Source organism: Erythrolamprus reginae, chromosome 5 (genome assembly GCF_031021105.1).
Source record: "Erythrolamprus reginae isolate rEryReg1 chromosome 5, rEryReg1.hap1, whole genome shotgun sequence".
Classification (NCBI taxonomy): domain Eukaryota; kingdom Metazoa; phylum Chordata; class Lepidosauria; order Squamata; family Dipsadidae; genus Erythrolamprus; species Erythrolamprus reginae.
Window position 1 is genome coordinate 102,386,850 of NC_091954.1, and position 24,319 is coordinate 102,411,168.

The 24,319-nt window shown below is 39.1% G+C and overlaps 1 protein-coding gene across 1 annotated transcript in view; it reads right to left on the reverse strand.

Annotated features, from left to right (window-relative positions):
• Nucleotides 1-1,293: 1,293 nt before the first annotated feature.
• TNFSF10 (TNF superfamily member 10) overlaps nt 1,294-24,319 on the reverse strand; it is a 31,611-nt gene continuing 8,585 nt past the window's right edge. The window contains exons 2-5 of the mRNA XM_070753627.1: nt 14,799-14,954; nt 13,319-13,367; nt 11,332-11,442; nt 1,294-5,612 (exon numbers count right to left, since the gene is read on the reverse strand). Coding sequence (XP_070609728.1) covers nt 5,158-5,612; nt 11,332-11,442; nt 13,319-13,367; nt 14,799-14,954 — 771 coding nt within the window. The 3' untranslated portion in view covers nt 1,294-5,157. The remainder of the gene's footprint in view (nt 5,613-11,331; nt 11,443-13,318; nt 13,368-14,798; nt 14,955-24,319) is intronic.

Sequence of the window (24,319 nt, forward strand, 5' to 3'; positions counted from 1 at the left end):
CCTTTGAAACAGCCTGCCCGTATTTTAGCCCTATGCAATTTATTCTTAAAAAAATATTTTTATTAAAAAATTTAAATTTTTTTGTATATATGTATGTATGTATGTATGTAGAGGTACCAACTGTATAGTCAAATATATATCTATATGTTCTTAAGTAGAAAAGTTTGTAAGAAGCAGCAATTTCCCCCATAGTAATCAATTTAAAAGCAAATAATGTGTGCAACTGGGGAAAGCACAGGGAGGGTGAAGGCCCTGTTTCCTCCCAGGAGATTCCTAGAGGCCCCACGGAGGCTTCTCCCTGTCTTTTCCAGCCGTTTCCTCCCAGGAGATTCCTAGAGAGGTCCCACGGAGGCTTTTCCCTGCCTTTTCCGGTTATGGCTTCAGAGGCTCAGGTTTGTAAGTGAAAAATGGTTCTTGAGAAGAGGCAAAAAAATCTTGAACACCCGTTTCTTATCTAGAAAAGTTTGTAAATAAAGGCATTTGTAGGTAGAGGTACCACGTTTGCTTATTTTATTTCTACACATATTACTCTATATTTTAGTTCCATTAAATTGTTTCTATACACAATAGATTTATAATCCTTCATTTTGTATCGATTCTTTGACCGAGTTTGTTACTGAATTTTAATTCCTTTTCCTTTATCTACTTATCTTCCTTAACCCTTACATCTTCTAGCCATTTATACCAATCATAAGGGTGTTCCCTTATCTGCACTTCAAGCAGGCTGGTACTGTATTTGGGAACATTTTGGCCAATCTCGCTGGTAGAAGATACCATCTTTAAAACATTTTCTTATAAGAGGCTACAATATCGGCTACAGTCATCGTCAATGTGTAGTTTTTATTCCAAATTCTCTCCCATTTCTCCAAATCAATATTACAGCCAACATTTTTAGCTCATGTTATCATCACTTCCTTGATTACCTCTTCCTCTAGCGGTTGTTCTAAAATAAATACTAGGTCATCTGCAAATGCTTGAACCATATATTCTTCCTTTCTCATTTGTAGACCTTTTATTTCCTGTCCACCTGATTTTTATTAACTATACCTCTAGCCCGATGCATTGCTGCAGTTCGAGTCTATTTGCCGGACACACAAACAGTAACTTGATCCATTGATGTTATTCTTCCTGTTTTTTGCTATGCTATGGCTTCCTTTACATGTTTCTGGAGACCGTATCTCTCAGCCTTGTTGGCAAAATTCAAGAATTGCCATCCAGAAGCTATTTAACAGCTTGCCAAGGCTTTTGTTCAGACGAAAGGAGGTGTACCAAGAAAAAAAAATGACACCACAATTGATTTGGAACTTTTTATTAAAAAAGAAAGTACAAAACATCAGGACTCAAGTAAGAAATTTCACTTAAAAAAGAATATACAAGAATTACATCACTTCCCCATTGGTTGCATTTTTCAAGCCTGCTGAAGAACATCATCACAGATAAACATTGCATAAGCATTTTGTATCATGTGCAAAAAGGGTTCATGCTTGTAGTTAAGCTTCTTAGCTTTTTCATTGCCTTTTATTTTTGAAGTGTGTGGATGTGATTTATCTCCAATAAACCACCATTACATATGATCAGCTGCAAAAATTAAAATAACCACAAGATGGCAGCAAGGACACATAACAATGTGGAGGGTTAGGATGCCATCTACTGGTGGTCTAGATTTGCCTGCCTGTAAACAGTTGCCCTGCTTACAGTTCAACCTAAAAAAGACTAGCCAAAGAGTTTGCCAATCTTCTCCTTTTTCCGTGCTCAAGTATTACCTGTTTCTTTTGATTTATTGAAGCAGTCAGAATAAGACAATTTTTCATTTTTTTAAAAAAACACAAAATATATCTCACACGACAGTATTTTTGATATCCATACTGCTTTAAAAAATGTGAAAGATTGATCAAGAGCTTGCCATCACATTCCCTGCATCCATTTGATAAATCAACTTTAATAAAGAGGGTACTATCTAGCTAAATAGGTGTTTTGCTTCACAGTATAATTAACCATACCTGGGCTGCAAAATTTAAACTTTTCCAACACAGGTTTGCTAACCAGTAATGGTCATTCAGATTTTTGTCCCTCAGATTTTCTATAGGTTGTGGAGTCCTTATTTCCAGACCTTTCTAATTCTTCTCAAATATCACTATGAGTTATGCAATTGAGGTATGAGGGCAACCATTTTTTCTATAAACTTTCCCAATATTATTTCAACAGTCTCCAGGGAGCTCTTAGTCAGACCTCCTTAGACATGTCATCCCAAATTAGAGACCATCAAACTAGATTGACTCTGCTAAGAATTGACGATTGTATGTTTTTTAGAGTGGCGTGAACAAAGGATGATGATCCTAAAATGGGATGTCACATTAATGTCAATGCTACATATTTACACCTCAACATTTGATACAGTATGTCACTTCAGTATCTCTTTGCATTTGCTTAAAAGCATTTCAGAAAGATTTTTTTCTGAAGGCGCAGTCGGTTTATGTTTCTATGCTTTCAACAATATCACATTGTCCAAAACTGTAGTTATGATGGGATTTTCCTTCTGCATTATCAGTTGGTCTACATTTCTCTCTCTTTTAAACGTATGTGGACCACGGAGTAAGGCTACAATGATCCCATTGTGCAAAATTGTAGCTAGGGTGGGATTTTCCTTCTAGGTTACACAAAAAAAAAAGAGATAGGAAGCCCTTAGAAGAGTTGAGCTAATGGGTCACATGAAAAACCACATCAATACCTGCAAAGAATTCTTCGGGGATTCACAACAGAGCCATGAAAAATGGTATTCACTAAGCTGTATACATCAAAAGGGTGTGCTGTAGAAGCTGGGGAGACAATTGTCCATCTTTTGTCAATCACAATGCAAAAGCATACTGCAAGTGAAGATTTTCATAGCATTTCAATAACAATATTGCCACATGGTGAATGCTACTACTGTAAATACCGATCTGACACTATTTGGCATTACAGAAATACATTGATTTTTACCCAGTATTAAACAGTTATGTTATTCCAGTTCTAAATGAAGTGTGAGCCCCTTTGACCATCTTACTTACCATACACCTTTCTGGAATAAAACAGTAAACTCTCAGAAACATTTCACTGCTTTTTACAGAAGCTGCGATTAAAAGTTACTTACTTTTTTTAAAAAAAGTGTCTTCAGCAGTAGTCTACAGGTGATAACGCTAATTCTCACAAGAACAAAAGGCACCATTTATTGATTCGCTCAGGATCTTCTAAATTACATCTCTCGCTTCAGTTTGTATCTTACAGCACCTGGACCTTTGCAAAAAAATAATGGCTTTGATTGTCCTGATTTTTGTTAGCATGCTATACTTTAAAAAACAAACAAACCCAACTTTAAAAATATTTTTTTTCATACAAAAAACCATTCCTGCATTAAAAGTAGGTACTCAACTAATCCAAAGCTTGTTTCGAGTCTCAGAGTAATTTTGACTCTTAGGTTTTATTTTCATCCATTCGGCCCAATTAGAACATGAAGAAAATACTGTTCCAAATAGGATTCACATTTTTCCTCCCAATTCTCTCAAAAAGGAATTGCTTGTTTGGATTTACTGCATGGTACAGCCCACTCAGGACTGTACCATTTCAAGCTGCGTGGAGGGGTGCAGGTGATCTGAATGGTATATATAAGTATATACAAGTGCAGGTTGAAATCACTTTCTTAGGTGCATGGATTCCATGCATACATGATCTACGTGGATAGATTACCCTATCTAGAATCTTTAATCTGTGCACTGCAAGCAGAAATTGGGTGCCCAATTCAGCCGTTCCAGTCTATTGAGCTGCCCCACTATCAGCCCCCTCTACTACAAAGATCCTGCAGAAAAAAGAGCAATATGGACAATTGTAGGATCTGGCAGGGTGGGAGCTGTGAAAAACACACACAAAGCTTTTGCTGTGTCCCAGCATAACAGATAGAGGTCCCTTGCTGGCTTTAATAGGGACACTAAAGCAACAGATCAAGGTAGTTGTGATAATGATAACTCAAATAAGCAGGGGACCGAGGTCCAAGAGGAAGAACTTATTTTGGAAAGGAGAAAGTGTGAATTAGGTATTATACATCAGTCACACAAGAGCAGCAAGGTACCCAAAAGAGAAGCCCCCTTCTGGTGATTCAATTGCAAAGGACGTAAATTTAGGAAAGGATATCGAGGTTTTGAAAGAGGTCACGTGTCTACCAGGTGCTACTGCCAGCAGAGACAAGAGGAGTATTCTTAAGATAGTCAACAATGCCAGCGTGGACTGTGATATTGATGCTATTGTACACATTGGCACAAATAATTACCCATTTCATTTAAGTGAAATGTTAATACCACTTTATAATATGCATTGGTAAGGCCACACTTGGAATACTACATCCAGTTTTGATCGCCATTATGTAAAAAAGAGTTGAGGATGTAGAATGAGAGCAGAGAAGAGCAACAAAGATGATTAGGGGACTGGAGGCTAAAACATATGAAGAACGGTAGCAGGAACTGGGTATGTCTAGTTTAATGAAAAGAAGGACTAGGGGAGATATGATAGCAGTGTTCCAGTATCTCAGTTGCCACAAAGAAGAGGGAGTCAGGCTATTCTCCAAAGCACCTGAGGGTAGAACAAGAAGCAATAGGCAGAAACTAAACAAGGAGAGAAGCAACTTAGAACTAAGGAGAAAATTCCTGAAAGTTAGAACAACTGATCAGTGGAAGAGCTTGCCTCCAGAAGTTGTGAATGCTCCAACACTAGAAGTTTTAAAGATGTTGGATAACCCTTTGTTTGAAGAAGTGTAGGGTTTCCTGCCCAAGCAGGGGGTTGGATTAAAAAACCTCCAACGTCCCTTCCAACTCTGTTGTTATTATTATATGATCAACAGAACTTTGCTGAAAACAAATCGAATGCAACTTTCCCGTTCCATACAAAACCCCCAAATCCCTGGACCCACAACAGCTTGTTAGCATTCCTGTTATCTGTAGCATACCAAACATTCATTGTGGAATTTGGGTAACGGGACCCTGAAACGGTGGTTAACAGAGAAACTAAATACTTCAGGCAATTCTGTGTGGATAGTGCAACTACTTCTTACTATACTTCAAAAACAGAATTGTCCAGGTCTTTCCACAACTTCTTTATGGATGTCAAATTATTCTCTCCTCCTTTCTTTGTTTAAGAGACCAGGAAAGCTCCAAAGAAGCTGGCTTCTTTATCCATGTCCACCAATTCTGCATAGCTGATGGAGACAAAAATCCTATCGTTTCTCCTTAACTGATACACTCCACCCTGGTATATTGAATACAGTCCATATTCTGCTTTTTTAGACCAACAACTGGTTCTTGCACTTTTCATTAGAAGGATGGCTTCTGGATAATAGTCTGTAAATTTGGAAATGTACTGAACCAACTGATTTGGATTCCTAATGCTCTCCAAGTCAGAATCTGCAGTGGGGTCAGCACTTTCCGATCTCCGGAAACGAAAATAAGTCTGTGCATAAATGTAATAAAATCCAGGCTGCTGTATGATAAGTTCTCCATTGTTGAGCAATATATTGTGAAGAAAGGAAGGGTACACCGAGGGTTGCCAAGAGATTATTTTATATCCCAAATTGTTTCTGATAGGGGTACCTGTGATAGATTGAAAAAGGTAGAAAATTAGGGTTTTTTTAAAATTCCATCATCTCCCCCTTTTAATACCCCATAATCCTTTGCAGTGTGGAACCTGGCAACTGAATGGAACTGAGTGTTTAATTGCCGGATGCCCTTCCTTTCACCAATGTGGAGTTTTGTTCAGCAGATATATTCTCCAGCAGATATATTGTCACTGTGCCTGGAGAGAGAAATATCTGCTTCTACCTAGAATCGAACTCACAGCCTCCTGATTGTGAGACAAGGGCTCCACCTCTAGGCCACTACAGCACTCAGCTTTTATTCCAATATACGAGTCCTAAATCCCAATGCCCTTATATGTATGATCACCATTCATATGAATTAAGGAAAGTGACCCATATTATAGATGCCATACAAGTTGCAAAAGTGGAACGTTTTATCAACGCTTTGAACACTCTACAGGAAATCTTCAACTTACAACAGTTCCCTAGAATGCTACAAATACTTGTTGGCATGGGCATCAAGGGGTCGCCTAAGACCATGGGAAAAGACAAATTTCCCATGGGGTTAGAAACTAACACTTCTATTCTGGCGCCTTGGAACATATTTTTACAATACAACCAATCAGCCATTTACAGTGGTTGTCAGAAATAAGTTCATTTCTGAAGGTAATATCACAATGCAAGTAAATGGTTTGTAACCATGGGAGAGGCTGATGTAAGCCATAATCAGCATGTAATCATGGATTTGCTAATTGTGCAACCTGATCGGCTGTATCCTATATAAGGAGGAACATGGGTGTGGTTTGTTAGAGTGGTTTGTAATTTAGTGCTTAGTGCTTGCAGTGGTAGATATTATAAGTTATATGAAAGTATTGTATGATAGATAGTTTATTTAGAGAAGCAGTTTGATAAAACAGAAGTAAATATATTTTTACAAGAAAGCCTGCTGCTGTGTTTCATTGAAGACTTCAATTAGGTATAGTGGTTAACTGTGGCTACTTGGTGGGCTAACTTCTGTGTGTGGAAAACTTTCTCTGCCCGACAAGTCATGGGCCCAGTAGCTATGCCTAACAGGGGCGTCCCTCTGATCTTCCTGCCAATCAGCTTAAAGCTCTGTCGGGAGAATAGACGCTAGACTTATGATTGGGGGTCACCACAACATGAGGAACTGTATTAAGGGGTCCTGACATTAGAAAGGTTGAGAACCACTGTTCTATGGCCAGGACATTCTCGCTAGTTTGCCTGGGCTGCTTTGGAGTCATACTTGAATTTCCCCTTAGAAACTCTTTGTCTTGCATATAGATAGTAGAGTTTGGGTTAGGTTATATAAAGATTCATGCAGAGAATATGAGTGCTTTTGAAAAGAAGCGTATTTATAGGTCACATAGAGGAGTTGGCTTTACTTCCAAATGCATATACCAATATATTGGTACAGTGATACCTTGTCTTACAAACTTAATTGGTTCCGGAACGAGGTTCTTAAGGTGAAAAGTTTGTAAGACGAAACAATGTTTCCCATAGGAATCAATGGAAAAGCGATTAATGCGTGCAAGCCCAAAATTCACCTCTTTTGCCAGCCGAAGCACCCGTTTTTGCGCTGCTGGGATTCCTCTGAGGCTCCCCTCCATGGGAAACCCCACCTCTGGACCTCTGTGTTTTTGCAATGCTGCAATTTCACTGAGGCTCCCCTCGCTGGGAAATCCCACCTCCAGACTTCCATTGCCAGCAAAGCGCTCGTTTTTGCGATGCTGGGATTCCCCTGCTGGGATTCCGCTGCAGCATCGCAAAAACACAGAAGTTCGGAGGTGGGGTTTCCCATGGAGGGGAGCCTTAGGAGAATCCAAGCAGCACAAAAATGGGTGCTTCGCTGGCAACGGAAGTCCGGAGATGGGGCATCCCAGAGGCAGCAGTGAGTTTGTAAGGTGAAAATAGTTTGTAAGAAGAGGCAAAAAAATCTTAAACCCCGGGTTTGTATCTTGAAAAGTTTGTATATATATTTGTATATAATTCTAAATTATATACCAAGAATATGTTTAATAACGCCTACCCATTTATTTGGGGAGGGAGCATTAGATAATTAATAGTACCTAGCAAAAGATGACAATGGGCTAGACCTTAACTCTCATATTTACCACTTGAGCAAATGAAATCATTACAACTTAAAGCAGGGATAATTAACTTCCACTCCACTGATTTTTAATGCAAATTGGTTTAACTGAAATAATTACGTTGATCTAGTCCAGGTTTCTCAAGCTTAATATCACAGGAAAGCAGACTGCACACATCCACTCTGTTTTAGAATGTGAAAATATTCAACATCCTTAACAGCCCAGGATGGTGGGTTCTGTACAGAGTTTGTTACATCTTCTGGGAGCCCCAGAAATTTCCTGCTAGGACTCGTCTCTGCGTCTGTCCCTTCTTCTCAACATATTAACTTTATCTTGAGTTATGTATCACAGGTGCATAGTGTGCAAAGGAAGCCGTCAGTGAAGAAATGGGAAAAAATCAAGCCTGGTTGTTATGCTAAACCCCCTTTACAAGTTTGTCTCTCTCACACACAATTTATTTATTTATTGGATTTGTATGCCGCCCCTCTCCGGAGACTCAGGGCAGCTAACAGCAACAATAAAAAACAGTGTACAATATGATGTTAAAAACGATTAAAAACACATTAATATAAAAACCAAACATACATACAAACATACCATGCATAGAATTGTAGAGGCCTAGGGGGAAAGAGGATCTCAATTCCCCCATGCCTGACGGCAGAGGTGGGTTTTAAGTAGCTTACGAAAGGCAAGGAGGGTGGGGGCAATTCTAATCTCTGGGGGGAGTTGGTTCCAGAGGGCCGGGGCCGCCACAGAGAAGGCTCTTCCCCTGGGTCCCGCCAAGCGACATTGTTTAGTTGACGGGACCTGGAGAAGATCCACTCTGTGGGACCTAACTGGTCGCTGGGATTCGTGCAGCAGAAGGCGGTCCCTGAGATAATCTGGTCCGGTGCCATGAAGGGCTTTAGAGGTCATAACCAACACTTTGAATTGTGACTGGAAACTGATCGGCAACCAATGCAGACTGCGGAGTGTTGGTGTAACATGGGCATGTTTGGGAAAGCCCATGATTGCTCTCGCAGCTGCATTCTGCACGATCTGAAGTTTCCGAACATTTTTCAATGTGTGCATGCATCCTAAAACTCTCAGGTCTGTAACCTTTAACTGGGCAAACAGGTATCACATGATGTCTATGGATACTCTCAATCATCCAGGTCATGCATGTCCCAAAAGCATAAACAGGAAAATGTTCTAAGATATATAATCATATTAGTTAATGCGTTGATATGATTAGCCGTAAGAGAGCCTCAAAGGGGTATAGTGCATAAATGTGATTCATATTCATAAATTAATTCATATTAGGATGTTGCCTTTTCTCGTTGTTTGTATGTGTTTTCTTTTTTGTTTTGGTTTCTTTTGTATGTATAGGTTATTTGTACAATACGCATTTTCTGTACTGTTTTTAATGTATATAAATTAATAAAAATTATTACAAAACCCCCCAACAAAACGTTTCGCTTATCAGCCAAGCAGCTTCTGCAGTTCTAACTGACTGATGCTGAACAGAAGGATTTATATGCTTTGCGGTTACTGTATTAGTATAAGACGTGCCTTAGTTTTTGGGGAGGAAAATAAGAAAAAAGCTGATGGCCTCCCCGAATAACTTCAAACAGCAGTTTCCAGAGGTGAACTTTAGCAACAGGTTCATTGGTTGTGAGCTCTGTGCCTTGCTTTTTCAGCCTGGTAAACCTGTTTCAGAGGGTTTCTTCCAGCTTCTGAAACTTCCATTGTAGCCCTGCCTGCCTCAAACAGGTTTCAGAGGCTGAAAAAAAGCCTCTGAAACAGGTTTCACATGTTGTTTTCAACCTCTAAAAACTCCATTTGAGAGGCTGGGTAGGGTTAATATGTAAATATGTATACTATTTTAAAATTGCATACTTTAAAAACCACACAAATTTGTACCAATGTCTAAATAGACCTTTTGTTTTTTGTATTCCCTTCCCCCATTTATTTGTAATAAAGGTTATATTTTTTTTAAAAAAAAGACACACCAAAATTTTCAAGGTGGGTCTTATACGCTGAAAAATACTGTATCTGGTGATTATCTGGTCATTAGCAGAGTCATTGAGGCTAGCAGTCCCAAGACACTTCCAGACATTTACAATCTCTATTCTGGTGAGTCTCAGGATACAGATAAATCCCCAAATAGCCTCAACGACCCTCTTACAGAATGCTAATGATCAGATGACTGCAAAGAATATAAATCTTTCCATTCCCTACCTCTTAGTTAGAACGAAAGTAATTTCTTTGGATGAGAAGTGAAATATGTTTCAAAGAGGGGGGGAATAAGAAAGTTCAGTTACTTTTTAGAAACAAAAGTACCTTTTGGGGTGTACCGTAACAATAATTAAATGGGTTAATTTAGAGAAAGCGTCCAGAATCCCAGTGAAATTAAGATTTGGCAATTTTTTTATAAAAAACATTTTGTAACAAAAAATGTAACACAATGTATTTGATGACATAATACAAAATATCAAGTTCCTACCTGGGAAGTTTTTGGGAAAGGCCAGCCTGATATACAGGGTGCGTTCCAAAAGTAAGACAATTATTTTTTTAAAAATTAATTTATTGAACAGATTTGCACAAACACTTAAAATTCTTCAAAGTACTGTCCTTGGGCCTCTACACATTTTTCCCAGCGACTCTGCCATGACCAGGTACGCGCCCTGGAAGGCGTCTTCGGGGACCTCTCTTTTCAGGGCTGGGAACAAAAAGAAGTCTGCTGGGACGACATCAGGACTATAGGGGGGGGGGGGGAGTGTTGGCACCTGTTGCTTGGCCAGGAACTCACGGACTTGTAGCGCGTTGTGGCAAGGTGCATTTTTTGTCCATAGAAGAGATTCAATCAGCCGTGACAAAGACCTTGTGAGAGGTCCCCGAAGACACCTTCCAGGGTGCTTACCGGTCATGGCAGAGTTGCTGGAAAAAATGTGTAGAGGCCCAAGGACAGTACTTTGAAGAATTTTAAGTGTTTGTGCAAATCTGTTCAATAAATTATTTTTTAAAAAATTGCATTACTTTTGGAACGCATCCTGTAGTTTTGCTTTCATTTTGTTTGTTTTTGTTTTGAAACAAAAAATGGGTGTAAAGATTCCTATTTAATCAGCAGTTTCTTCTCTTTCTTGTAAGGAAAAAGATATTGTCAAATTTGATTCCTGGGGTTTATAGGGACGCAAATAGAGCAGCTTTATTGTGTCTGTTTAAACGTGAAATGGTTTACTTGAAATATACACTGCTCAAAAAATTAAATCAAATAACACACCCTAGATCTGAATGAAATATTCTCATTGAATACTTTGTTCTGCACAAAGTTGAATGTGCACAACAGCATGTGAAATTGATTGTCAATCAGTGTTGCTTCCTAAGTGGACAGTTTGACTTCACATAAGTTTTGTTTACTTGGAGTAATATTGTGTTGTTTAAGTGTTCCCTTTATTATTTTGAGCAGTGTATTTTGATTTTGGCTCACAATAATCGGAAAGGTACTTACTTGAAATCTCTCATCCAACCATTAAACAGGCCCTATCCTGCTTAGCTTCCTAGCTTAGTCAAGGGCTGCCACCTAGCTATAAAAGAAATAAATCCATCCATCCATTCATCTTTCCCCAGAATAAGGCAACATCTTACTTTGTACAAATAAAGCTCTCCTTGTGTTTCTGCTGGAGGTGAGATGAGCTGCAACTCGAGGGTTCCTTGGTACGTCTATTGCAATGGTACCGGTATCTGATGAAATATTGTCTGGATAAAAAGAAATGCCAACATTTAATTTCCTATCAGGAACTCTTTTTAAATCTATATTAGCCTTAGCTTTGTCATACCAGAAACATCCATACCACCCACATCCCAGATTGTGTCTTTCTGTTTCTCGGCAAGACCACCCCCCTCCCCCCCATCTTTCATCCAACATTTGTGTTTGTGTGTGTGTGTAACATATTTTTACTGATGAAAAGGAAGTGAGACTACTATAGATCTATTTTGGGCTTATTTGCCTTCATCAGGTAGCCACACCCTTGTTGGGATTTGAACCTGAATCTGTCTGGTAAGGCAGTATACACACACACAACACAGAGGTATATATATATTCAGATTTGTATGGTGCCATACTCCCAAGGAACTCTGGGTGGCTCACAACCAAAGAATAAAACATCAATGTAACCCTTAAAAACAATCTAAAACAATTTAAAACCAACAAGTAAAAACAATAACAAGCTACAAAACATAATTTTATATCAGGTAAACCCAATCTTCTTTGTTCCTTTGCATCTTGTAACACTTTATTTAGATGCTGAAGTTTTGTTTCCCCTTGCCATACACACTTAAATATATACAGGGTGTCCAAGGGGAAAGCATTGTGAAATTCCCTGATATTTCCCTATAACTTGTGATCTAGTTATGGCGTTGTCGTAGATGATGTCATACTAAACGGCTAAGCCGTGGAGAAATATTGGTAGCTGAGGAAGCAAGTTGTTGCCACAGTTATCTTCATTTTTGCTTGTCTCTGCCAGGCAGCGCGATCTGTTGGCTGTTTCTTTTTTACATGATTTTCTCCTGACTTTTCAACATTTTAATACAGTTTGTTTTTCCCCCTGATTTATTCCATTTTTTTTCCATGAATTCCCTGATAATTCCGATATTTCCCGAACCGCCGATTTCCCTGATAATTCCTGATTTCCGTTTTCCAGGTTTGCTGGACACCCTGTATATTCTACATATTACAGGAAAGGATGGAACAGATACATGGATGACTGTAGAGATTTTCAGTCATCCAGGTCATGGTTGTCCCAAAGGTGCTTTGTCAGGAGGCAAATGGACTTTTTTCCATTTTTTTTCTTTTGAAGATACAGTGGTACCTCGGTTCTCGACCACAATTCGTTTAAGAAGTGTGGTCGAGAACCGATTTGGTCGAGTACCGAATTAATTTATCCCATAGGAAATAATGGAAATGGATGTAATTGGTTTCCAGCCCCTATTTCCTTTATTTCCTATGGGATAAAGATCTGAGGAGCTCTATAGTCTAAGCACTCCAAGCTGTAGGAAGGATGGGGGCAGCTGCAATACCGGCAGTTTCGGGGGGGAGGGCTCCTTTCCTCAGTGGTTCGTCTTGTAGCTGTAGGCAGCTACACCAACTTTCTCCTTCCCGGCGGCGGCGGCTGGGAAGGAGAAAGTAGTCAAAATGGAAACCATTGAATAAGAACACATTGGAATTGTTCTTTCAGCAGGTGATGGCTTGGTCCTTCTTTCCATCTTTCCCATATGACTGTAGATGAGCTAAAATTTATTCGGCATCTTCTCAAGATCACTAGTAGAAGATTTGTCCATCATTTACAGAACTGAATTTCAGACCTTTTGCAAATTAAACAGTGCTCTGCCGCTTGACTATTTCCTCCATAAATGTTATTATCACCTTATCCACTTATGCATAATGCAGAAAGGACCAGTTCAATTTAATCGTTTTCTTAGACACAGAAGTGCCTCCTAGAGCAGAGTGCTCCACGTTCAGCTTCTTTAAATAATCTCAATTACATCACAATCTGTCTTTGAATGAATATCTCACTCATTTCCTCAGTGCAACAATGCAGCCATTCATGAATCATTAATCATAAACTTTCCCAACCTTGTGTTGAAGCTGATGTTCTTTCTTCTGCCCGACTCTTGGCCACCATCTGCAATTACAATTACAAATTACAATTACAAATATCTTTTCCCCCATTCTGATGTTATTAGAATTATTATTATTATTATTATTATTATTATTTCAATACAACACAGCAAACGAGATCACTATGCTGGATTTCGTATTTCATCACCAGTCGGACGCTTCCCAAGCACCTAGGAGTGCGTGATGTAGTGGCGAATTATGTTTGCCGATCCCAGTAAAGCGGCCTTTTGCAATTGACAGATGGAGATTTTGTCAATTCCGATGGTTTTCAAATGTCTGCTGAGATCCTTTGGTACTGCGCCCAACGTGCCAAGTACCACTGGGACCACTTTCACTGGCTTATGCCAGAGTCGTTGCAGCTCAATTTTTAGATCTTCATATTTCACTAATTTATCTAGCTGCTTCTCCTCAATTCTGCTGTCCCCTGGGATTGCGATATCGATGATCCATACTTTCTTTTTCTCCACAATCAGGATGTCTGGTGCGTTATGCTTCAGAATTCAGTCAGTCTGAAGTCGGAAGTCCCACAGTAGTTTTGCTTGCTCATTTTCGACCACTTTTTCGGGCTTATGATCCCACCAGTTCTTTGCCACTGGTAGATGGTAGTTCTGGCACAAGTTTCAGTGGATCATCTGGGCCACAGCATCATGTCTATGCTTGTCTGTGTCAGTCTGTGCGATCTTTTTGCAGCAGCTGAGTATGTGATCGATTGTTTCATCTGTTTCTTTACAGAGTCTGCACTTTGGATCGTCTGTTGATTTTTCAATTCTGGCTTTGACAGCATTTGTTCTAATGGCCTGTTCTTGTGCCGCCAGTATAAGTCCTTCTGTCTCCTTTTTGAGTGTTCCACTTGTAAGCCATGACCAGGTCTTTTCTTTATCCACTTATTATTATTTAGATTTGTATGCCGCCGCTCTCCGAAGACTCGGGGCGGCACAACAACATACAAATCTAATTAGTAGTAGTAGTAGTAGTAATAATAATAACAACAACAATAATAATAATAACAACAACAATATTTTTACAGATGCCCTTTTCCCTCTTAAAATACCTCCCATGAGCATGAAAGTGTGACAATCTGGAATATTTGATTGCAACTGTTTCTCCTATCGGCATTTTAGAATTTTGAGTACATACTACAGAAAGCAAGGGTGAAATGCTACCGGTTTGGAGACCCAGTAGTGGCAGCAGCGCGAGGCTCCACCCACCTGGACTGCCATTTTGTTTTTTTAACCCTCTGCGTATGCGCAAAACCTTCTGCGCAAGTGCAGAGGGTGGAAAAATACCAGTAGTTCGGAAGGTAAGTAGATTTCACTGCTGCCAGAAAGTTCAGACATATCCTACTTAAAGCAGACACTTTAAACTTAGAAAGGAGTAAAATCCACGTCCCTTGATTTCCATTTGGAACTAGACTGATGGGAATTTAAAGGAATACCTTTCTAATGAGTCTTGACAGCTGCCATTTGACCGCCCAGCAAGGATCTTCTTTATCGTCCCTGCCATCTTCTTTATCATTTGGTTCCATATCTTCTAGGAAAAAAATTTCTCTGGAGAAGCAAGAAAAGCTACTCTTTGCGTAGGTGTCTCGAAGCTGTGTTAGAAAAAGGGGGGCAAGCCAAGTGTTAATTTAAATGAATGGTACTGTAAAGGAAGGAATGCAAACAGTAGGAATAGTACAGTAACGGAACATCGGCAATATTTATTTTGGACACAACATTTAGACACAAAAAACCCCCCAACTTCCATTTTTGTTATCGGTGTTGGGCTGCTAGAGAATCCCAGCTTACATTTTAAAACATATTTCATTATCTTCTTTTTATCAGGCCGATGGTACCGGTAGGAGGAAGCTACTATCAACCCAGTTCCATCTGTTCAGTCTAGCACAGAGACTTAACAGATCTTTGCTTCCTCTCCTGCAAACTTCAACTGAGTTCATTCATTCACAATCCTTTGGCTGGGGATTTTAGCAGTTTCATCATTGATCCACATTGGTGATTTTGCTAAAATTCCCAAGTTGTAATAACACGCTCAACCATTATAATTTTTCCAGGCATTATTTAATTTCTTCCTGACACGTCTGATCAGAAGAAAAACATACTAAGCTGCTCAAAAAAAATAAAGGGAACACTCAAATAACACATCCTAGATCTGAATGAATGAAATATTGTCACTGAATGCTTTGTTCTGTACAAAGTTGAATGTGCACAACAGCATGTGAAATTGATTGTCAATCAGTGTTGCTTCCTAAGTAGACAGTTTGATTTCACAGAAGTTTGATTTACTTGGAGTTATATTGTGTTGTTTAAGTGTTCCCTTTATTTTTTTAACCAGTGTATATTACATCTATTACAGGCCTGTCATCATGGAGAAGTATGTGAAACCTAACTAGAAAGCTAATTGAATTAAACCCAAGTAAGTGACCCAGGAGTTCTTATTTGATTTACAATGTCAATTGCCATTAATTTCAGCTTCCACCACAGTGGCAAAGATTCAGAGAATTGGAAGTCCAAAACTACAGAATTGCCCCAATAATTCCCACTGGAAGAGGAATTTGGAATGGACTTCCTTCAGATTGCAGTCTTTGCGTACTGATGCTTCTAAGGGCTTTTTCCATAATGGCGTCAAATTCGTCTGAAAAATAATTGACTAAAGATATACATTTTTTATTTATTTAACTTTATTACTCCACCTTAAGAGACAAAAGAAGCAGGAAAAAAAATCAGGAAATAAAGATTAAACAGAGTATTGTAAAAAACAACAAAATGGGAACCTCTCTTCCAAAAGGTCTTCACAAATGAAAAGCAAATTTATTCGTAGGACACTATAATTATAATGCAACTGAACAAAAACAGTGTGGTCCAAAACAAAACAAGTTGAACAAAACAAGGAAGCCTTATTTTCCTTCCATCTGCCATTCACCCCTGCCACATGTCTCAGAATGACAAATGGCTTACATAGAAGGATAGCCCTCTTTATAAAGTTATTGGACCACAAAATTCGTTCTTGCAGGACAGAAGCATCGATCTCCCATGGACTCCTATAAGCTGAGCCTTTGAAATATCTTGATATGCAGTTTGATCACGAAGTCCAAGCCTCAAACCCATCAAACTGTCTTCATGGACAAATTATTGAATTTATGAGCAAATTTAAGGGCTTCTCGGTCGAAAGAAGGACAACTGGTAGCGATGTGTGTGGCTCTTGCAATAACTTGCTGCCGATCTAGTTATGTTTCTTGTTGAATTTGGTATGGTAGGTTTTCTATTGAAATCGACTGGGAATTTAAGAACTGCATCATTTAGGGTGAAAATAAGCTAAAAATATGTTTTTCTCCCTCGCCTATTTTTTCCATCCTGATCCTGCCTACTATTTAGTGGCATGTTAAATATTTTGAGTTGTCCCAAAATTACTGGATGCACTGTGCCCATTTTGGAAAGGGTTCTAAATTCTAAATAGATCATTTTGCAGAACGGAAGTATTGAAATACTTCTTATAAGCTCAGAGCAGTAAGTTGTTATCTCGAGACAACTGTTTGAAACTTAAAAACATGTTTTGCACATTTTTTTTACATTTAGTGCAGAACTGACAGACCACTTAAATTTCAACTCTTGATATTAATTGTATGTTTAAATCTATTTTAAAAGGGAAAACTACAATAATGTCTACTGTGATAATCATGCAATGAGAGGTATCCTACTGTATATGATTTGGCCTACTGCACTAAGCAAAATACAGAATTTATGACATGCAAACTTTTTTGAGACTTGGATATTCCATTTTCTGAGTTCTGTTTGGGATTCACCCAGAAGAAAAAAAAATCCAACACAATTTGTGATTTTTTTTGCTTGGGCTTAATCAAGGTCCCAAGAACACAGTGGTTCAGCGAATAAGACGCTGAGCTTGTTGATCAGAAAGATAGGCAGTTTGGCAGTTCGAATCCCTAGCGCCATGTTGTCCCAGCTTCTGCCAACCTAGCATTTCGAAAGCATCTATAAAGTGGAAGTAGAAAAATAGGGACCACTTTGGTAAGATGATAACAGCGTTCCATGCGTCTTTGACATTTAATCATGCCAGCCACATGACCACAGATACATCTTTGGACAGCGCTAACTCTTCGGCTTTGAAATGGATATGAGCACTGCCTCCCAGTCGGGAATGATTATCACATATATGCAAGGGGAACCTTTACCTAATAAAGATCCCAAGGCTATTTCAACCCGATAAACTACTCTTTTCTTCCAGATACTAATACAGGAGGAACCCAAAATGTTTATCTAGAACTGGACGTAAGCTCTGCTTTAAAAGTCCACTGTTATTTGTTACTTGTAAACGCACTACACACCTTCCAATGGAACTTATTATTCACAGAAATGAGTAAATTTTATCCCTGCTTCCATGAAAATTATTTGAATTCCGTATCTCGCAGAGAGTGAGAGGAAGGGGAGCTGGACAGGAAGCACATGGGCTTCTAGAGCAGAGCCTTTCTACAGATGCGACTACTATGAGGAATATGATGACGTATTAATGGTTTGGGGTGTTATCAGACGAAAATATTTATACACTGCTAAGCTAGATGTTCAGGGAAGATCAAATAAGTAAAACAGTCAAGTTATTACAAAAAAAAAAGTGAAAACTTTATTCATCAAAGTTACAAGGAAAAAAACAACTATTTGTAATAAATAGTTTTGTTACAAAACTATGTGTTCTACCCCAAAGCTGTAAAAGGAATCATGGATATTCATAGAGAACCTTGAAAATACTGGATAATGGAACTTTGCTCAGCTTTTGAAGGAAGAAGCTGAAGCCTCTTCAGGTTAACTTGCATGTAGATCTTCAGTTAAGCTTCATGGCGGCTTTCCATCTGCTTGTCTGTTTTCATCCGGTGAATAATCTGTATAAAACAAATTTGACAGCGTGTTTAATTTGGTCTTTATTTGGCCACTCTACTAATCCCCGTCTTGTTATTCACCCAATATAAATTCTAAAGCATCCCTATGTCCTAAAATACGAAGGTAATTGATTACACATAATTTGTGCTACTTAAAAAAAGGGAGAACATCTGTAAATTCTTTACATGGAAACTGTGCCTCTATCTTTACTCTAAACTAGCTTTTTCTTGCCCCAACCAACCTCATGTAATTCATCCTCATCCATGTACATACCTAGGCAGCAAAAATCAACGAAAGTTGACATCTTTGCTTCATCGACAGGATTCAGAGGTTTTTTTCATGCTTTTCCAGGAACATTCTAGTTATCCATAACTTTCATTCTGCTGTTTCCATCTTTCCATCTCTATTTTCATTTTATTGCTCGGAGCACTTTCACGCAATCCAAATCTGTGCTTTATAAGTTATCCAGAAATAAGGGTTACAATGGCCATCAAAGACAGAAACAATTTCTCGTCCATAACTCACAAAACACACATGTACATGGTCCATGATGTACATTTCACTACCATATGATCAAGTTTCAAAGACAAAGGTAAAAATCTATACAGGTAGTGCTCCAGTTACGACCAGAATTGAACCAAAATTTCTATTGCTTAGAGACAGTTGTTAAATGAATTTTGCTCTGCTTTACGATCTTTCTTGTCATAATTCTTGTACAGTGTTCCCTCGATTTTCGCGGGGGATGCGTTCCGAGACTGCCCGCGAAAGTCGAATTTCCGCAAAGTAGAGATGCAGAAGTAAATACACTATTTTTGGCTATGAACAGTATCACAAGCCTTCCCTTAACACTTCAAACCCCTAAATTACAATTTCCCATTCCCCTAGCAACCATTTAGATTATTACTCACCATGTTTATTTATTAAAGTTTATTTTTTTAAAAATTCATTAAGACAGACGAAGGTTTGGTGATGACATAGGACGTCATCGGGTGGGAAAAACCGTGGTATAGGGGGGAAAAGTATTTTTTTAATTAATATTTTTGAAAAACCGTGGTATAGACTTTCCGCGAAGTTTGAAGCCGCGAAAATCGAGGGTTCACTGTACTACAGTTGTTAAGTTAGTTATAAGGTTTTTAAGTGAATCTCACTTCCCCATTAACTTTGCTTGTCAAAAAGTGGTAGAGGGTGATCACATAACACAAGGACAACCATTATAAATATGAGTTAATTGCCAATCATCTAAATGTTGATCATATAACCACGGGGATGCTGCAACAGCCATGAGAAAAATGGTCCCAAGTCATTTTTTTTTCAATCCTGATGTATCTTCTAATAGTCAGTAAACAAATTGTGAGTCAAGGACTATCTGTACAAGCATGGGGGCTTTTCACCAAGAAACAAGAAGATGGCACAAGCTGCTTTTCTGAACAGTGGCAAACGTTTCTTGAATTTGTAACGAAGCTTCTTCAAGATAGAAAATTAAGTACGAAATGTTCAGATGGTAATCTATAAAATCAAAAAGCCATCAAACTTCCTCTCAAATCTGACCAAACTTGATTCTTCCTGTATGTATTATAGAATTTAGCCACAAATAGCAGACAAAACCACTTCTCGCCTAAACTCATCCCAGGTAGAGTCACTTCAAGGCAGATTGAAAAGGAAACCCTACTTTGGATAGAATAACTTGAGAGAGAAGATGTGAGTCTACAAAACGAGAGGAACAGATGTTGGTTTGCTTTCAACTTTAGCCTTGAAAGCATGTCTTCGTGCAACATTTTGAATGCTCTCTACTTAACTGAAGAGCCCTTAGAATCTACAAAAGGAGAAGAGCGAAAGAACAAAACCATGGCTTCAATATCTTTCTTCATATTTTCTTCCATATTAAGCTATTAAATAAATTCCAAACTCTAAATCGTTGCTATAATCAAATTCAACAATAAATCAAGGCTATAGTCAGTCAACAGTAACAAATGTCTACTAGGTAATTTTGGGTATCTAATCTATCCTCAATATTTGATCTCACTAACTGGATATCAAATATTTTGAATTTGGTTTTATGGACTCTTAAAATTACTGTGAGGTTTCCAGAACTCCCACTGACTTTTCATAACTGGGAAATGGAAGTGACCCAATGAAGAGAATGGAAGTGAGAGATGGGGATGAAGATGGAGACAGAACTAGGAAAAATTCAGGTCCTGATGAATTGATCTTAACTATATTCTGGAAGACTCCCAATGCTAATCAGCTATGCTTTTCTCAAACACCTCCACAGGGTCAATGTCAAGGTTGGAGTTATCAGAGACCTGTCACAACCTAGTTTAGGTGGGACACTCATCAGCCCCTGGACTTATATTTGCTCTTTATCACTGGTTCCCTGGTCTTCACCCTAGGGAGGAGAAGCAGAAGGCGCCAGTCTCTTTGCTGAATGACTTTCTGTCTGAGAAGAAGGTGGGAGGCAAGATGAAAGGAAGCCAAACAGGTAGAGACCAGGCTGGGCCACTGAATGTATCTGGCTTGAGGGCCTTCAAAAGCTGACAGAGGCAGTCGTTGCTGACTTGCCTGCTTCAGATTTTTGTTTCGGCTTGTCCTGACTTAAGGTGCAATCTTCCCTCTCTGTCAGTTGCCAAAATTCCTATTCAACCTTGGGTGAGAAGGATACAAGCTTTTTTTTCCTCATAACTACTACCAGATCTAAATACTTCCTAAATCTGTCTTTGATCAACAGCTACCTAAGTTAGAAGGGAATATTTTCCTGGCTGTAGTTTGGCAAGTGGAGAAACAGTTTATGATCGTGCCTTAAAAGAGTACCTTTAAAAACACATAAAGTGAAGAACAACCAAAGAATTTGTGAGAGAAGCTTTCTCTTTAGAAAAAAGACTCTAGAAAGAGGAGTGTGCAGCTTAGTCTTCCAGTAGGCTAAAGAGTAGACCAGTAGACTTGGGAGGCTCCATGGCGGAATATAAAAGTATCCACCAAGTGAAACAGGGAAATTGAAATTTCTCACCCTCTGTCAACATATGTCTCTCAAATAACTAGTCATTAAGGAACTGGAATGGGCATGGCTAAGCCCAGATTCTACTCCATCTTCATCCATGGGATCTTACGAATAATTATGGACCAGTCTCTCAATCCAATCCACCCACATTGTTAATGTGTGAAGTGAAAAAGAGAAGTATTATGTGCATCATCTAATGCTCCTAAATGAAAAGCAAGATATAAATCAAATAAATAACCAACCAACCAGGATAGAGAACTATCTCTAAGCCTATTGGATATATCCAGATTGTCACCATATGATGCAGAAAGCTAGATGAAGTGGATCTAAACCTCATCTAGTAGAGTATAAATCTAGCAGATGTTCCCAATTTACATAAGGTGGTTTACTAGTATTCTTTTGGCCTGATCATTTCCTGTTGCAATGCTGCTGTTTTACAGGCCTATTTTGATCCCATACTAAAAGGGCCACAAAGCTTATTTATCCCTCAAAGAATGGGCTACTGTTTCAGACACAGGATTAAAAGAAACAGATTGTTGTTATTAGTTGAGAAGTTGTGTCCAACCCATCACAACCCCATGGACAACTTCCCTCCAGGCCTTCCTGTCCTCTACTATTCTCTGCAGTCCATTCAAGCTCACGCCCACTACTTCAGTGACTCCATCCAGCCACCACATTCTCTGTTGTCCCCTTCTTTTGCCCTCAATCTTTCCCAGCATTAGGCTCTTCTCCAGTGAGTCCTTTCTTCTCATTCGGTGGCCAAAGTATTTGAGTTTCATTTGTAGGATCTGGCCTTCTAAAGAGCAGTCAGGTTGGATCTCCTGTAGGACTGACCAGTTGGATGACCTTGCAGTACAAGGGACTCGTAGGAGTCTTCTCCAGCACCGCTGTTCAAAGACCTTAATTCTTTGGCGCTCAACCTTTCTTACGGTCCAAACTTTCACAGCCATGCATTGCAACTGGGAAAACCATAGCCTTGACTTTACGCACTTTCGTTGGCTGGGTTGTATCTCTGCTTTTTAGCCTGCTGTCTAGATTTGCCATAGCTTTCCTCACCAGGAACAAGCGTCTTTCAATCTCTCTTCCCCAGTAGCATATTGGACACCGACATTGAGGGGCTGATCTTCCAGCGTCATATCTTTTTGCCTTTTGATATTGTCCATGGGGTTTTCATGGCAAAGATACTGGAGTGGGTTGCCATTTCCTTCTACAGTGGATCACATTTTGTCAGAGCTCTCCACTATGAGAACGGTGGCCCAACATGGGATAGCTCATAGCGTCATTGAGCTACGCAAGCCCCTTCGCCACGACAAGGCAGTAATCCATGAAGGGGAGAAACAGATTACGTAAGGTTGTAAGATACCTAGGCTTCTCTTGCCAGAATTGCTCTTACGCAAAAGGAGGAAGTTATCGCTGGAATCAGAAACTGAAGAAGACAGTCGTGTGCATCGTCTGTTTGTTTTACCAGGCTGTTTTTTTCCTAACACCATGCAGGAAAAACTCAATTTGTGAGAAAGCCTTTTTACCTCTGTTGGAAACCATCAGCCCTGAAGATAGGAAAAAGCCTATATAGCCAAAAGAAGAAAAAAATAAAAGAAAAAAAGCCCAAACTGAATAAACAGAAGAATAAATAGATTGGCCAGCCGGCAGGAACTATTACAAAATGTTACTACATCGATCCTTCAAGATTACAATACTGTACCTATCTTCCCGTGACACCCCCAGCGAATGCAATTCTTCACATCTGGAGTAGATTCTTCCCCGTTCGTTTATTTATTTAACCCGGCATACTGCTGACTACCCAAAACGTTCAGCCATTTGCAACAAAATCTAAAACCCCAAATGTTAAAAACAGATGAAATAACAAGAAAGACACACAAGTAGAATGGGCAGTTTGTAATTTAATAATGGTAATAATAGTAATAATAGTAGTAGTCGTAATAATAATAATAATGAAGGAGGAGGAGGAGAAGGAAAAAGAATAATAATAATAATAATAATAATAATAATAATAATAATAATAATAATAATAATAATAATGGAAATTGGAGGTGCAAGAGGCAAAAAACATGTTTAAGGAACTGTTTCCAGAACTGTCAACATGACACCCATGAATTCTGCACTTTCTTCTCCAGCTATTCCAGAGAAGCAGACAACCACAGGAAGACACGGTCCCAAGTGACTGACAAGACTAATTTGGTAAAAATTGTGGGAATCTATCTCTCCCATTGCGCCTCAGTAATCTTGGAAATTCAAAGGGAAGAAAGCATTATCATAAGATACCTCTCGTACCTTACTGAGGCCAGTAAGAGCCCACAGAGTCGTCCTTCTCCAGGTCCCATCTGCCAAACAATGTCAGTTGGCGGGGGCCCAGGGCAGAGCCTTCTCTGTGGCGGCTCCAACCCTTTGGAATCAACTGCCCCCAGAGATCCGCACTATCTCCTTCCTACCGGTCTTCCAGAAAGCCACTAAGACCTGGCTTTTCCGGCAGGCCTGGAATTAGGATTGATTGCCAGTATGTATGTTTTTTATGATATTATTGTTTTTTATTGCACTGTTGGTTTTATTATTAAATTTTTACTATCTTTTTATTGCTGTTATATTTATGATTGCTGTTAGCGGCTGAGTCCGTTTTGGATAAATGCAATCAATCAATCAATCAGAGATACAGGAAGAACACCTGCAGTGGTTTTCCCCACATAAAAGTTAACTGGGCACTGAAGTTTCATTTCTAGACTGAAAGTTAAGCTGCTTTTTTGCAGGGTATTTCCAGGCTATTTTCATTTCATAAGACAAGACTTGTCATTAGCTGAAAGGCTCTATGTGGGAGGCAGGCTCCAGTGTTAATTCATCATTTCTGTTTATGTTCTGTGGTCTCATTGTCTGCGCTGGCCACAGACAATTCTAAGAAAAATAAACATTTGGGGGAGATCTATATAAAGTTGCATTATCCAAATGTTTTTCACTATAAAAGTAGATAACAAGTGTAGCATCCTCCACAATTAACAAGTAGATAGAAAGCGGGGAGAAAGCACAGGGCAAGAGAGGCACAGGAAGGGGTACAGAACCAACTAG